General features: G+C 36.2%; 1 protein-coding gene across 22 annotated transcripts in view; it reads right to left on the reverse strand.

The window, feature by feature from the left end:
- The window catches only part of SYNJ1 (synaptojanin 1), a 65,459-nt gene that overhangs the window by 34,932 nt on the left and 17,565 nt on the right, over nucleotides 1-12,962 (reverse strand). For 12 of the 22 annotated variants that reach the window (XM_083841857.1, XM_083841851.1, XM_083841850.1 and 9 more), the window contains exons 8-13: nucleotides 12,329-12,425; nucleotides 10,871-11,040; nucleotides 8,265-8,346; nucleotides 6,208-6,360; nucleotides 2,881-3,046; nucleotides 548-571 (exon numbers count right to left, since the gene is read on the reverse strand). In XM_083841857.1, the coding sequence (XP_083697983.1) occupies nucleotides 548-571; nucleotides 2,881-3,046; nucleotides 6,208-6,360; nucleotides 8,265-8,346; nucleotides 10,871-11,040; nucleotides 12,329-12,425 (692 nt within the window). The remainder of the gene's footprint in view (nucleotides 1-547; nucleotides 572-2,880; nucleotides 3,047-6,207; nucleotides 6,361-8,264; nucleotides 8,347-10,870; nucleotides 11,041-12,328; nucleotides 12,426-12,962) is intronic. The other 10 variants (XM_083841853.1, XM_083841865.1, XM_083841852.1 and 7 more) reach the window with 3 other exon arrangements.

The following is a 12,962-nucleotide window of genomic DNA, read 5'->3' on the forward strand; positions in this document are numbered from 1 at the left end:
TGACTGTACTTTTGCTCCACAAGAAAACAAGTGTCAGCATATTATTTTAGATCATTCCTGTAAAATTATTACAAAATCAGCCAGTCTCATGCAAGAACAAACGTAAAGCCTTCTAATGGCCAAGTCAATGAAGTTACAAATTGTACTAAAGAAATTTCACCTGATAACCTAAATTAAACATTTTGACAGAACAAAAATACAGAAGCTCCCAAACCAGATTAAAAAAGCAAATTCCTCTACAGCGAGAATAAAGCATTTGCAAAAATAAAAACAAAAACTACAAGGAAAAAAAAAACACAAAGTATTGGCTGTCTCTTTTCATATTTCACCAGGCATAATTGCAATCTTTTTCACTTCTTGTATTTTCACTTCTCTTGTATTAAAGAACCTGTCTCAGATTAAGGAATTTTGTGGCAGATGAATGCAAGGCCCAAACAGTACCAGGAAAACATGAGCCCGCAACCAAATATTATGCAAATAGGCACAAGAAAAAAGACAGAGAGGAAGAGCTGCTCAGATATTTACAGCTTAATTTTCTATACTATACCTGATTGTAATGATTGCTCTGAAACTACGGATGCAGTAAGAAGGAAACAAGAAAAAGATTAGTCAAATAAGCAATTAAAAAAAAAATCAGAGAGAACACGCTAGAATATACAATTTACTACACGTAACTGTTCAGATCAGTTAAAACACATCATCTATGCTGCAAAATCTAAAGAGTTTCACAACAGTGTTAACAAAGTCCCCTTTCCTGCTCAACTAGTAGATTTAGGTGTGTTGAAGTATTTCTCTGGTTAGTTCCCACCTAGTAGACAACACAAAGACACTACATTCAGTGAAGAGAAACTCATGGTCCTCAGCTGACAGGTGTTGCAAATATGGAAAGGATAGCTTGCGTTCACAGAGAAAGTGAGAATAAACAAGAATGACTTTCGACTAGTTTTGAGGCAAGGTGGATTTAGCAGGTTTCAGATACAGGAATAGTTACAATAACACGAAACCTTGTGGTAAAGTGAGAGGAAAACAATCTTTCTGACTCCATGTAGTAATACATTCATTCCCGCAAGATGAATGCTACAATTGGGCAAGATCTTTTTTTCCTTATGCCACAGATTTGCACTGAAGCTCTAACACATTTTTACCACTCCGGGTTAGAAAGTGTCTAGGAAAAAGGTTAAAAAACTGGAAAAGTCAAGAATGTTATTCATCCCTAAAAACTGCAGTAACCCAGCGCTTTGGACATTCTTACCTGGGATCCTGGGAAGAAGATTCAAGCTTAAGCTTCTTCCTTGCTCAAGAACTAGCTCTTTTCTCTCTTACATCCCAGGAGAGTACTCTAAACACAGCCCTACACCTGGATTAGTTGCTGCTTTCCTGCCTGTCACAGCTCCAGAAGGATGAGACACAACTAGGCACTCCTGGGGACTGTGTAGGCTATGTCTCTGTTTGGAAACACAGGTTTCTGTGGCTCACTGCCCCATTCTGGCCAAGAAGGCCAACAGCATCCTGGCCTGCATAAGAAGCAGTGTGGCCAGCAGGGCTAGGGAAGTGATTGTGCCCCTGTACTCGGCTCTGGTGAGGCCGCACCTCGAGTACTGTGTTCAGTTTTGGGCCCCTCGCTACAGGAAGGACATGGAGGTGCTCGAGCGAGTCCAGAGAAGGGCGACCAAGCTGGTGAGGGGTCTGGAGAACAAGTCTTATGAGGAGCGGCTGAGGGAGCTGGGCTTGTTCAGCCTGGAGAAGAGGAGGCTCAGGGGCGACCTTATCGCTCTCTACAGTTACCTTAAAGGAGGCTGTAGAGAGGTGGGGGTTGGTCTATTCTCCTACGTGCCTAGTGACAGGACGAGGGGGAATGGGCGAAAGTTGCGACAGGGGAGTTTTAGGTTGGATGTTAGGAAGAACTTCTTTACCGAAAGGGTTATTAAGCATTGGAACGGGCTGCCCAGGGAGGTGGTGGAGTCACCATCCCTGGAGGTCTTTAAAAGACGTTTAGATGTAGAGCTTAGCGATATGGTTTAGTGGAGTACTTAGTGTTAGGTCGGAGGTTGGACTCGATGATCTTGAGGTCTCTTCCAACCTAGAAATCTGTGATACTGTGATTCTGATCAGGTGCGCTAGATCGAGGTAGTCAGACCCTCCAAATCCCACAAGACTATGCCTAAGCAGAACTCCATATTGAAATCTCTCTCTTATTTAGATGCAGAATTTCACCCACAGCCTGACAAACTTTGGTGGTGCACACATTCCTGGGAAAGGGCTTCTTACACAAAAAATAATGTTGTGATGGAAACTCATTTACCAGGAATTTTCTCATAGCTCCTGTTATCTGAAATTTTCTTCCATTAGCTCCTTGGTAGAAGAAACCAGAATGATGACAAACACTAGCCCTCTTGAGCTTGTGAAAAGAATAAATGTTTTGCATTTAGTTTAACACCACAATGAGAAGTTCTTCACTGACATAACAGATCAAGTCAAGGAAAACCTTTATTAAAAAATGACATTTTTAAAATAAACCAGGATATTTTTCCCCCAAAATTCAGCAAGTAATTGTTGTGGTTAACACTTGCCATAAACAGACTTGAAGAACTGAACAAACCATAGCTCACATGCATCTAACGTAAAGTTCAGACAAATACGCTCCACAAATATTTACCTATTACACCACCAGGTATGAACAAAATACAAACAGTAAAGAAATGACTGCAGCATGTTAGTTTGGTAGTATTAGTAAAGCAGAAGTATCTTTTTATCTTTTAATAAGCCAACAGAATATAAAATAGCATTTACACTTTCCAATACTGCTTTGAAAACAGACTCCATACAGCTTTCTTATATTAAATAGTTATGAGACAGATTAAAATCCTGAAAGACACATACCGCGTAAACTGCTGGTGGTTAAGAGAGCCCGTGCTTTATCTGCTAAATCACTATTTAGGGTATTTCCCAATAACAAAACATCAATGGCCTCCTGCTTGGAGCTATCAAAAAAGTTATTTTGAATCGTTCTGGTCACAGAACGAGCACCATCCTTCAGCTTTCCAGCCTGTTAGGGAGGAATACGTATAAAATATTTTATGTTGGACATTGCTCACAAAAACATTGGCAATATTCATTAACATTTTTGTAAACTGCAATAATGATTTTAATATCTAAGGCAATTTCCTTCCTTTGGTGTTAAATAAAAGTCTCCTGAGCTTACTGTACTACATCTGCTTTTTTTCTCAAATGCTAAACAACATGCTAATACCTTCAAGACATATCTAAGAACCAGATTGTTCCAGTTTAAATTATTTAAATTAAGCAAAATACTGTAGGAAGGGGAATAACAGTTTTTCCTAAACCCTTAGTCTTCAAAAATTAAATTGATATAATGCCATGTTTAGACCATGATACAGGATTTTGGGCGTTTCCCCAAATAGTGAGATGAAGAAGCACTTGAGTCCAAATGTCATGATACATGAATATGTATGCATATATGCACATACGAGCATATTAGTTCAGAATTCACGTTCTGAAATACCCGTGTTACAAAAGGGATAGCTTCAATTTATTAAGACCCCTTAACTTTTTAAAATAACATGCAAGTCTCATGCAGTATCCCAGAAGGAATATATTCACTAATCTATAGCTACATGTGTACCAAGGCGCTGTCACTGCACACACTGCACACCAGCAGCACAACAGAACAGTGCTCTGAAAGAGCAGTGTCTTACAACAGTAGCTCAGCAAGAATCTCCAAGAGATGCACTGGTACTACAGATAGTCTTGTGGGTCAGACAGCTAGAGGATAACGTAATCAACATGCCATGCAGTCTCCTAATTGATTCAAAACCCTGCAGTGTTAACCTGTGTACAGAGCACTGACAATGACTTCCCAGGCACAAAGACATTTTCTTAATTACATGGCTTAGTGTGTCTTATGCACACAAGTTTTTTTTTGCCTGCAAAGCATACATAAACACATGCTATGGCATGTGCATGAAATGCAGACCATAACCTATCAGGGATGCTGCATGGTATTATATTATTATAAAAAATGCTCTAAGTTTACAGCTTGCATCGTTCATGAAGGTCTCTTAAATGCACATAGGAAAAAAGACAAGCTTAAAAAAACTACAAACCCAAGCCATCGTTTAGTTCAATTAATTGTACTACATAACATGAAGAGAAACTACTCTTTTGTCAAGGATAAGTAGTAGCAAATTTGCAGCATGATTTTGTAAGATAATGTGAATGAAGCGTTGAGGAGCATACTATTGCAATAGACTTTTAATAGGATGCTGCTCGCTTTCTGTCAGACAATGTATAACTTAAGACATGATCCAAAAACACACTCACCATTCACATATCAGGCAATTAATTGAAAGGAACCCAGAGAAAGCAAAAGAAAGAGTAGGTAAGGAGTTAGATGTAATTAGTATAATTCTCAAAGGACTGTTTTTCAGTATAGAAACGTACATTAACACATTTAAGGTTAAAATATTTTTTCTCCTCTCCTAAATTTCCATATTTTTACTTCTAAGTACTCTTGGACTTTGAAGAATCAAACTGACAAGCAAGAAATGGAAGAACTTCAAACATCAAACTTTGCATTTGAGAAATGAGAATAACAACTTAAAAACCACGTTTTTAAATATATTAGCAGAATGCTCTTGAAGATACGAACTAGTGACCCGGTCAAGTTGCACTGGAAGAATACAAATAATGTATGGCTTTGCAAGTATTAAAGATCCTTTTTGGACACAAAGACTTCTATCAGGGACACTGTATTTGCGTTATGAGACTTGGTACTCATTAACAGTTGTACCAGGGCAAGGATCCCTAGCACAGCAATTGACTATTCTGCATTATTACAAAAACAGCAGAGTAAATATACTCTGCATTTTACACATTAAAAATTTAAGTGTAAATACAATAAATGCATTTTATAAAGTAACAATTTAAAGTAGTCTAATGAATGTCAGGAACATATTAATTCAGGAGAAGAAACAAGTGAGGTTGAATGAGAAAGTCAGGAGAAGAGGAAACACCCCAAAAAATACTTACTGTAGTTTTCTTGAGGGTCTGGGTGACATTTTGGTAAGAAAATAAAACTAAACACTTTTAACTAAATTCCACTCTATACTAAAATAGAAGAAATTACCAAGTGAGAAGGTCTTGTATGCACCAAGTAAGGGCAGAATCAGCAACAAGATTATTTACTTGTTTTCTTTTTAATGTAGCTTACTGTGATGCCTCGTACTTGGGCAGAGAAGGACCCTGATATGGTTTGAATGAACAAGTGATGGGAAAAAAAGTAGTCAACTATGAGTACATAGTATATATACAAATGAAACAGAGACCATGGAATGAGAAGCATTGTATTCTTGAATACAAACAACTGTATGAAAAAAATTCTTGAAGGAACTAAGGGCAAAAATTACTATGGCTCAACATTTGTTTGTCTTGACAGGTATCACCTGACGAGAGAGAGTTATGGAAACAAGAAAAGTGACACTGTTAAAAAGGAAAGTAAGAGGCAGCATTAGGAAATCTGAACCACTCAAGCATCAACATAGACAAAACAAATTGATGAGAAACAGAGCATTACATTTGCAGTATAGTACAGAATTGTTATTGTAATATTAAAAAGGAAGGTAGAAACAGAATTTGGTTGTTTTTCTTCAGCAATTGCAGAACTAAAAAGAAATAGCTGAATGAGCATGCAAAGGAAAAACACCCAACTATAAGTTGTTAAATTTTAGCACTATTAATAAACACTAGAAGCATGATCAACAATGTCCAGGGGAATACATTTTAAAAGAAAGATGATATACTGAATGAAACCAAAACAACAGAAGGCAGAAAAATGAAACTTTTCAAAGAAACTAAAGCTGATTTGAATATACTTTTTTTTTTTTTTAAATATATATAGCTATGATCTAAAGAAATAAAAGCTTCGAGCCTCATCATTTCCTACAGAATAGTATTATCTGGGAAGCATTAGTCTGACTAATAAAGGATGTACTGAAACAAGATCTGGTTATCAACATAATCAAACTTTTCTCATTAAACGTTTGTTTGTTTTTTTCCCATTAGTTTGTTTTTTATTACAACAAAAGCACACACACAAAAAATCTCATCCCTCTTAAATTCATGGCAGAATTAAAAAATAACATGCACACATTGAATATTGCTCAAGCTCTAAAATAAAATGTACTCTACCTTAGCTTTTCCTTCAAGGGCTCCAGTTCCAGCATAAATTTTACTGACAGAATCACCATTGACAGACCACATGGATCGGAAAACTTCCTGAAAGCGAGTAACCAGTTGAGGCTTCTCTGCTAATCCTAATACCTCCAGCTGTTTTGTTAGCATCTGCAATAATTGAAAGCAACATTTGCAAGAAGATCTTTGAAATCTTTAAATACTTATTCAAAGGTATATCATATCTTTTCAGCATATAATCACCCCCCCCAAAAATCTTTGTTTTATATACATAATGCTGAATAAACTGATACCTTGTCATGTTTACGGAGCTGACTTGTACCTGTAACCTTAGCTTCAGCATTTCATTTTCTTTTAAAGATAAGTAGCAGTATAGGAGAAGAATTACGTAGTTGAGTTGTAAATATTTTCTTCTAAAAAATCACTAGTTATAAAATGAGCTGGTTTTGGTTCTCAAGTCTTTCGACTTAAATAATTTAGGACTAGAACATTTCTTGTTTCCCCCCCAAAAAAGAGTAATACAGGTCAACGTGTTTGTTATTATCAAAACGCATCAGGAATGGAGCTCAGTGATGAGTGAAATCACAACGGCTGCTGTCATTCATTCTGTTCTCATGCATAAGTTTTTCTCACAGACCGCAGTCTTCACACTTGCAGTCAATATACCTGAATTAATTTTTCCACTATCTGTTCTACATTAAATACATTTATATATAGAAACACGTTATTCTACATTTAGGTTGCATTATTTAAATACAGTATTACTTTCAGGGACGTAGAAATGGGATATTGTACCTTTCTTGAAATCCTGGTTTATGGAATCAAGTTTACTTGCCAAAAAAAAATCAGGTCAGTCTATTGTTTATGGCTACCACCGTTAATACTGAAAATAAGTACCAAAGATTAAAGCTAATAAAAGAAGCTATTTTCAAGAGCTTTTAAAAATCTTTAAAACCTTGAGGTATTCTCTGGCAAGGAGGAGGAGTCTAAAATGATGAAGGGTAAGATTTTGCATAGATGGTTTTCTGAAGGCTGGGGAGAAATTAACAAAAGTTACAAAAGGAATCTTGTAGAGAAAATTAAGTAGAAATAAATGAGAAAAACTTCAGAAATTGCGTACTTCATCTTGTAATTTTAGCTGGTGATCCATAGCTCAGTAATTTATAAACGAAGAGAATACTGTTTAAAAAAAATAAATTTAGGTTGTAGAATTTTAAAATTAAGTAAGCAGCTGGTAAGGACTTACAGTTTTCCTTCTTATTAATTAGATTTTACAATTTTAGCTCATATATTTTAGCTGAAATTATTATTTAGCTCTAAAAAAGGAAAAGTTTGACACATCTGGCCTAAAAAGAAAAATCGCTCTCAATCCTTAAAAGGCATGACAAAGCAAAATTTAGAGATGTGAATCTATGTTTGCCACGCACGCATTATACTATACTTTCTTTTATGCCATAAAAACTACTGTAATATCATTAAAATACAAGAGGCAATGTTTCACAATGTTTCGAGAGCAAGCCAACTTGCTGAAGCACAGCCCTGCAAGAGGACTGAATCCCACGGTTCATGTCCAACTCCACATTGACCTGCGTGTGGCCAAAGCCACAACTTTCTCCCATGAAAAATTCACTGCACAGTGCTGTGAAAATAAGATGACACAGCACTGGCAGATGCTAACCGTAATCTTACATGCTGAAGAACTTCACCTAACAGAGTAACTGGGAATGTTTTTGTGTACAACACTACCACCAATTCTGGAATTGCATGCCTGAAGCTTAAAAGCCAAACAGATACCTAAAAAAAAGAGTGAAACGTTTTTCTTAATGCTGCATGACTGCTGTGTAATTACCACTACTACACAACCACGGCTTCTGCAAACTACTAATAGCTGGCTGCCCACAGAATAAAAAGAGTATCATGCTATAAATTGAACGGCAACCTATGTTACATTTTAATTCAGCTATCATACAGAACACACAGCTACTTTTACCATCTGACTCCTACAGAAGCACCAGGAGCAACTTTATCTCGAAATCCATGTTATTTTTTCCTACCTCTAAGCCAAAGAAAGCCTGCACGCTGTTTGTTCTATCCAGACAGTCCAAGCAGTTTGTTCTGACAGTACCACTTTGAGATCTGTGCCAAGGACAACGAGAGACAGAGAGAAAACAACTGAAATAACTCATTTAACACACATATCGTCAGCAAAAGACGGGGACATCAAGATCTGAACCAGAATAGTAAATCTGGGTATTGTCACTGCATTGTTACTGTCATCTCAAGTACGTTTATAAATGCATCAGCAATAGAGGGTTAGCTACAATAACAACAGGGAATTTTGCAACGGTGTTCATTACGCAAAAGTAATTTATTTTCTGCAAATAAAATAAGACTGTATTTTTTCTGCCTTTCTCCTTGCTTCTTGGTTAAGGTATCATGCAAGATGAAGTTTTATTTTCAAAGAATCTAACTAACATATTTCACAAGAATTTCAGAGGAAAAAGATAATAAAAATGAAAACAAAACTAAGAACATATTAGGACAATTGTTTGATTTCCTTAATTAAACTGAGAGTAACAGGAATTTCAACCTCTCTTTACTTTCTCTTTCCTCCCCAAATAAAAATGAAAAAATAAACCTCTTCCCTTTAGCTCAACAGATGCTTGAGGCCTTCAGGGTCCCTGAAGTGCTGTCTTTCTTTGAAAGAAGCCCCTCAATCCATGCTAAAAAGCTCTCAGAAGGATCACAATAGGCAATGTCCATGTTCTTCTCGGCTGGCTATGAGGATGAACTTCTGATGGTTCTCCCAGTGATTTACACTTTTTGTCTTTCAACATTCCCACTACACGCTTTGTCCAATTAAGTGAGTAAAGCTTCATCACACTTGGACATTTTTTTTTTTTTTAACTCTACTTGAACATCTAATCAGAAAAGCGTTGAAAATTTTGAAAAACCTTCTACAAGATTATTTCATTTCATTACTATCTGTTTGATTTTAAATAGAAATCAGCTCAAGACCAGTATTAGAAGAAAAACTTACATTCTCCAAAGGAGATAGTCCATGAACTCCATGCAATTCTAAAAGTTATCGTAACTCACAGCCTATTTTGCTTTCATTTTGTTATCGGATGATATCAGTTGACACTCCAGCAAGACCAAGCAGTACACTCCACAAAGGGATGGGAGTATACCATTTTTATGGTATAAAAAAAAGTTTATAACGCTTTTGGAGAAGCGTTTTGAGGTGGCTATGGGACCTAACTGCCCTCCCACTACATCTAATCTCATACAGGTCTACTAAACCCTGCCCCTGGTGTTTTTAATCCCACAGCCAGGTCAGAACAGAGTGGCACTGTAACCCTCTTCTCCCCTCCCACGGCACTAGAAGATGGAAGCCAGGACATTGCAGCATCCCCTTGCTCAACAATTCTGCTCTCATGGAAAACCCCACACAGCAGCTCTGCTCTGGTGTTGATTAAAAGGAGGAAGGGTGTGAAGGGGAGAAGAACAGGAATGTTGCCTATTTCTAACCCTGCCTCTCTTTTCCTGCTGAGATAAGCACAGCCTTTGCTCGAGGAAAAGGGATAGGGAAATAAGGACAGAAGTACACGTACAGCAGGACTGGGCAGCACAGAGCAGGGGATAAAATCCCTGCTACCACAGAGGTACAGACCCCCAGAGCTCTGCTAACAACTATAATTACGGTTACTGCCATGGTAACAGTTTACTGCCCATTGCAATCCCCAACACTTCCACAACTACTAGAAAGAATTTCTCTCTTTATCAGAAGTTAGAGCTAAAAAGAATTTGGTAAAATTGGAAATGCATGACTTAAAGCAAACATCAGCTGCTAAAAATGTCTCTCTAGACTACCTTTGTCTCCTCTTCCTCAACTACCTGTACTAGAATAAGTTGTTACTTTGATGATGTATTTTTATATTAACTGCAAAAAGCACAGACTGCTGATCAAAATTAAGTAATACATCTAGTCTTCAAGGTTACTGAACAGCTGCTTGTACATTTTTACACAAGGACATTTCAATGTATATTTTTTGCACACACCTTGATAAGACGCTTTTGTAATTGTAATTCTCCCAAGTGGCAAAAACTTTATTTTAAAGCCTCTATAAAGATCTTACAATAAGAAGGTATTATGACTCATTACATTTTAAACTTCTATGGCTATTGTGAGTTACTCTTTTTGTGGAGAATTGAATCTGTCAATAGGGAAAATCCAGACAAACAAATTTTGAGGAAGATTGTACTGAACATCAACATTCACAACAAACAGAAAGTGGTACGCTCTATTGCTGAAGAAATTATGAATAACATTATACAGGGAAAAACATTCATTCTTTAATCCTATATGGGTACACCCAAGAAAAAGGACAATTCCCCATTCTCACCAAAATGATGAAAATTAAGTCATACACCATCAATGTCTCATTTTCCATCAAGACTTTCAGAGCATATTCAGAACGAGACAAAATTTGAATAAAATAAGCAATTCATACTTTAGCTGTTGAACATCATCTTGTATACAATAAAAATACAACAACATAAACAACTAGAAATATTTTTCCTCTTACCCTCTTGCTACAGGGTAACAAGTACCCTAAAAACATAATTTAATTTGAGTAAAGTTACAGAAAACACAAACCTTTTAACTTCTTTTCCATCAAAATAAAAAAATCCACACTCTAAGAATTTCTGGACTTGAGGTTTAAGCACACTGTGTAGTTTTTCTGCTTTTCCACCTTTAACCATTTGATGATAGTCAAAGTTCACCATTTTGATATCAGCTGAATGTTCAGATGCTTTCAAGTGGCTCTGATATTTTAAACAGAAGAAAAACATAAATATACCAATAAATGAACATAGAACAGCTTAGGCTAAATACGAGGTTAACTAATAGATCAACATTTTTAAAGCAGTTCTATTACATGCTTTCTGTAATGAAAAGAAGAAAACATTATTATTATTATAGTTCAATAAGTCACTCAGAATTGATTAATATTTTGCCTGTGTTTTTTCTTGCCACAATCAAAGTCAGTTTTTTTGCTTACAATACTAGGGGTCACCAAGACAGTATGCATATGAAAGCTGCTGCTTCTGCTAAAATGCTTCAGCTTGCAAAGAGCTGTTTCAGTGGAAGCCCTTTTAGACATGGCTGCCAGCAATGAGGACTGACTAAATACTCCATAAACTACAGGAATTAAAAAAAAAAAAAAAAAAAAGAAATTCAGATCGCTGTGGAGGGTGGTTTGAGCAAAACTTCCCCAATTATTCCCTGAAAAATCCTAAAAGTGCTCAAAAAATCTTTGTTGGTAGAGCTATAAGCAGTTTTAGGCATTGATACACATATGGGAGCAATGATGTCTCCTGCCAGGATAGCTTGGATACATAAAAAGTGCTAGTAAATTACCTAAAATATTCAACCATTGTAATACAGAGAGAAAAGGAAAAAGGGGAAGGGAAACAACACACGGCTGCTGACATGTTCTCTGGCTTCAAACAGAGCTTCTCAAATTGTCAGCATTTGCAGACTACAGCGTGACAGTTATTTTTAACCTACCTAGCAGGAATTCATAGAAGTAGCCAGTTACAGTCAATACCTTCTGAACAAATACTCCTATTTAATCAAAAAGCAGCTTTTAAGTTTAAATTGCAAAACTAATTTGTGATTTTTTTTTAAATATTTAAGTAATATACCCAGAAATGCCGACATTTTAAGAAGAAATGCCACAGTATGAAATGCCATGTAGTATCAATTGCCAGCATTACTGTGCAAAAAAGATTTCCTTTATAAATAGGCCACTTATAAGCATAAAATATGAAAATAACTGAACATCTTTCAATGTTGTCTATGTTTCTGTTACAATTTTTCAGTAACAAATCTGAAGAGAATCAAAAAATAACTGTAAATCTAGCTTTTAAAAAAAATCATTTCATTTTACTTATATTAAGCGGTACTTATGATAAATGCAATTTTAACTCCAAGCAGTAGATGCTGCAGGGGATAGCACACCTATTTCATTTTTTCAAAGGTTATATAAAAGCTTCATAACAAGCACGCAAATTTTAAGGATATGCACAGTGCAAGAATGGTAGTACTTACCTGAAAAGCTTTGCTGAGCATGTGCTCCCCTTCTTTTGCCCCAAGTAAATTTACAATAATTTGCTTGCCATATAAATTTTTAAGAGTTCGGAAATGCCTGTTAACAGAAGAAAAATTCCACACATTTTCTGGCATGCTGAAAATTAACATGAACAGGTGGAACCCTGACTGAGACACTACACAAATGTACTGGCTACTCTAATAATTCCTGCAGGCCTTTTATTACATCATGGCCAAACAAGCCAATATCACTGAATGATAGCATCTATCAACTGACTGATGTTTAATTAGGATAATAGCACCAAAAATGTGTTTAACAAAATACGTTTAGTTAAAACCATAAGGTTATGAAACTGAACTATCATGACAGGAATAAAATTGAAATACAGATTTCACTTTTATAAAGCAGCTGACAAATATAGATTATTCAATGTAAACCTATTACAATTTTTGTTCTCAATTTAATAAAGTATTCACACACTTAAATTTTCTTCAAACTTTTCAACAAAGCACTCAGAGGTACAAACAGACCTGTAGCAGTTTGAAAAAGCTGCCCAGGCAGTTCACTGCTTTGCTGAATCACAGTATTGCACAAGCAAAGCCTCCTGTTTGAAATAACATATCCATCACACTG

This window comes from Anser anser, assembly GCF_964211835.1.
Source record: "Anser anser genome assembly, chromosome: 1".
Taxonomy (NCBI): Eukaryota; Metazoa; Chordata; class Aves; order Anseriformes; family Anatidae; genus Anser; species Anser anser.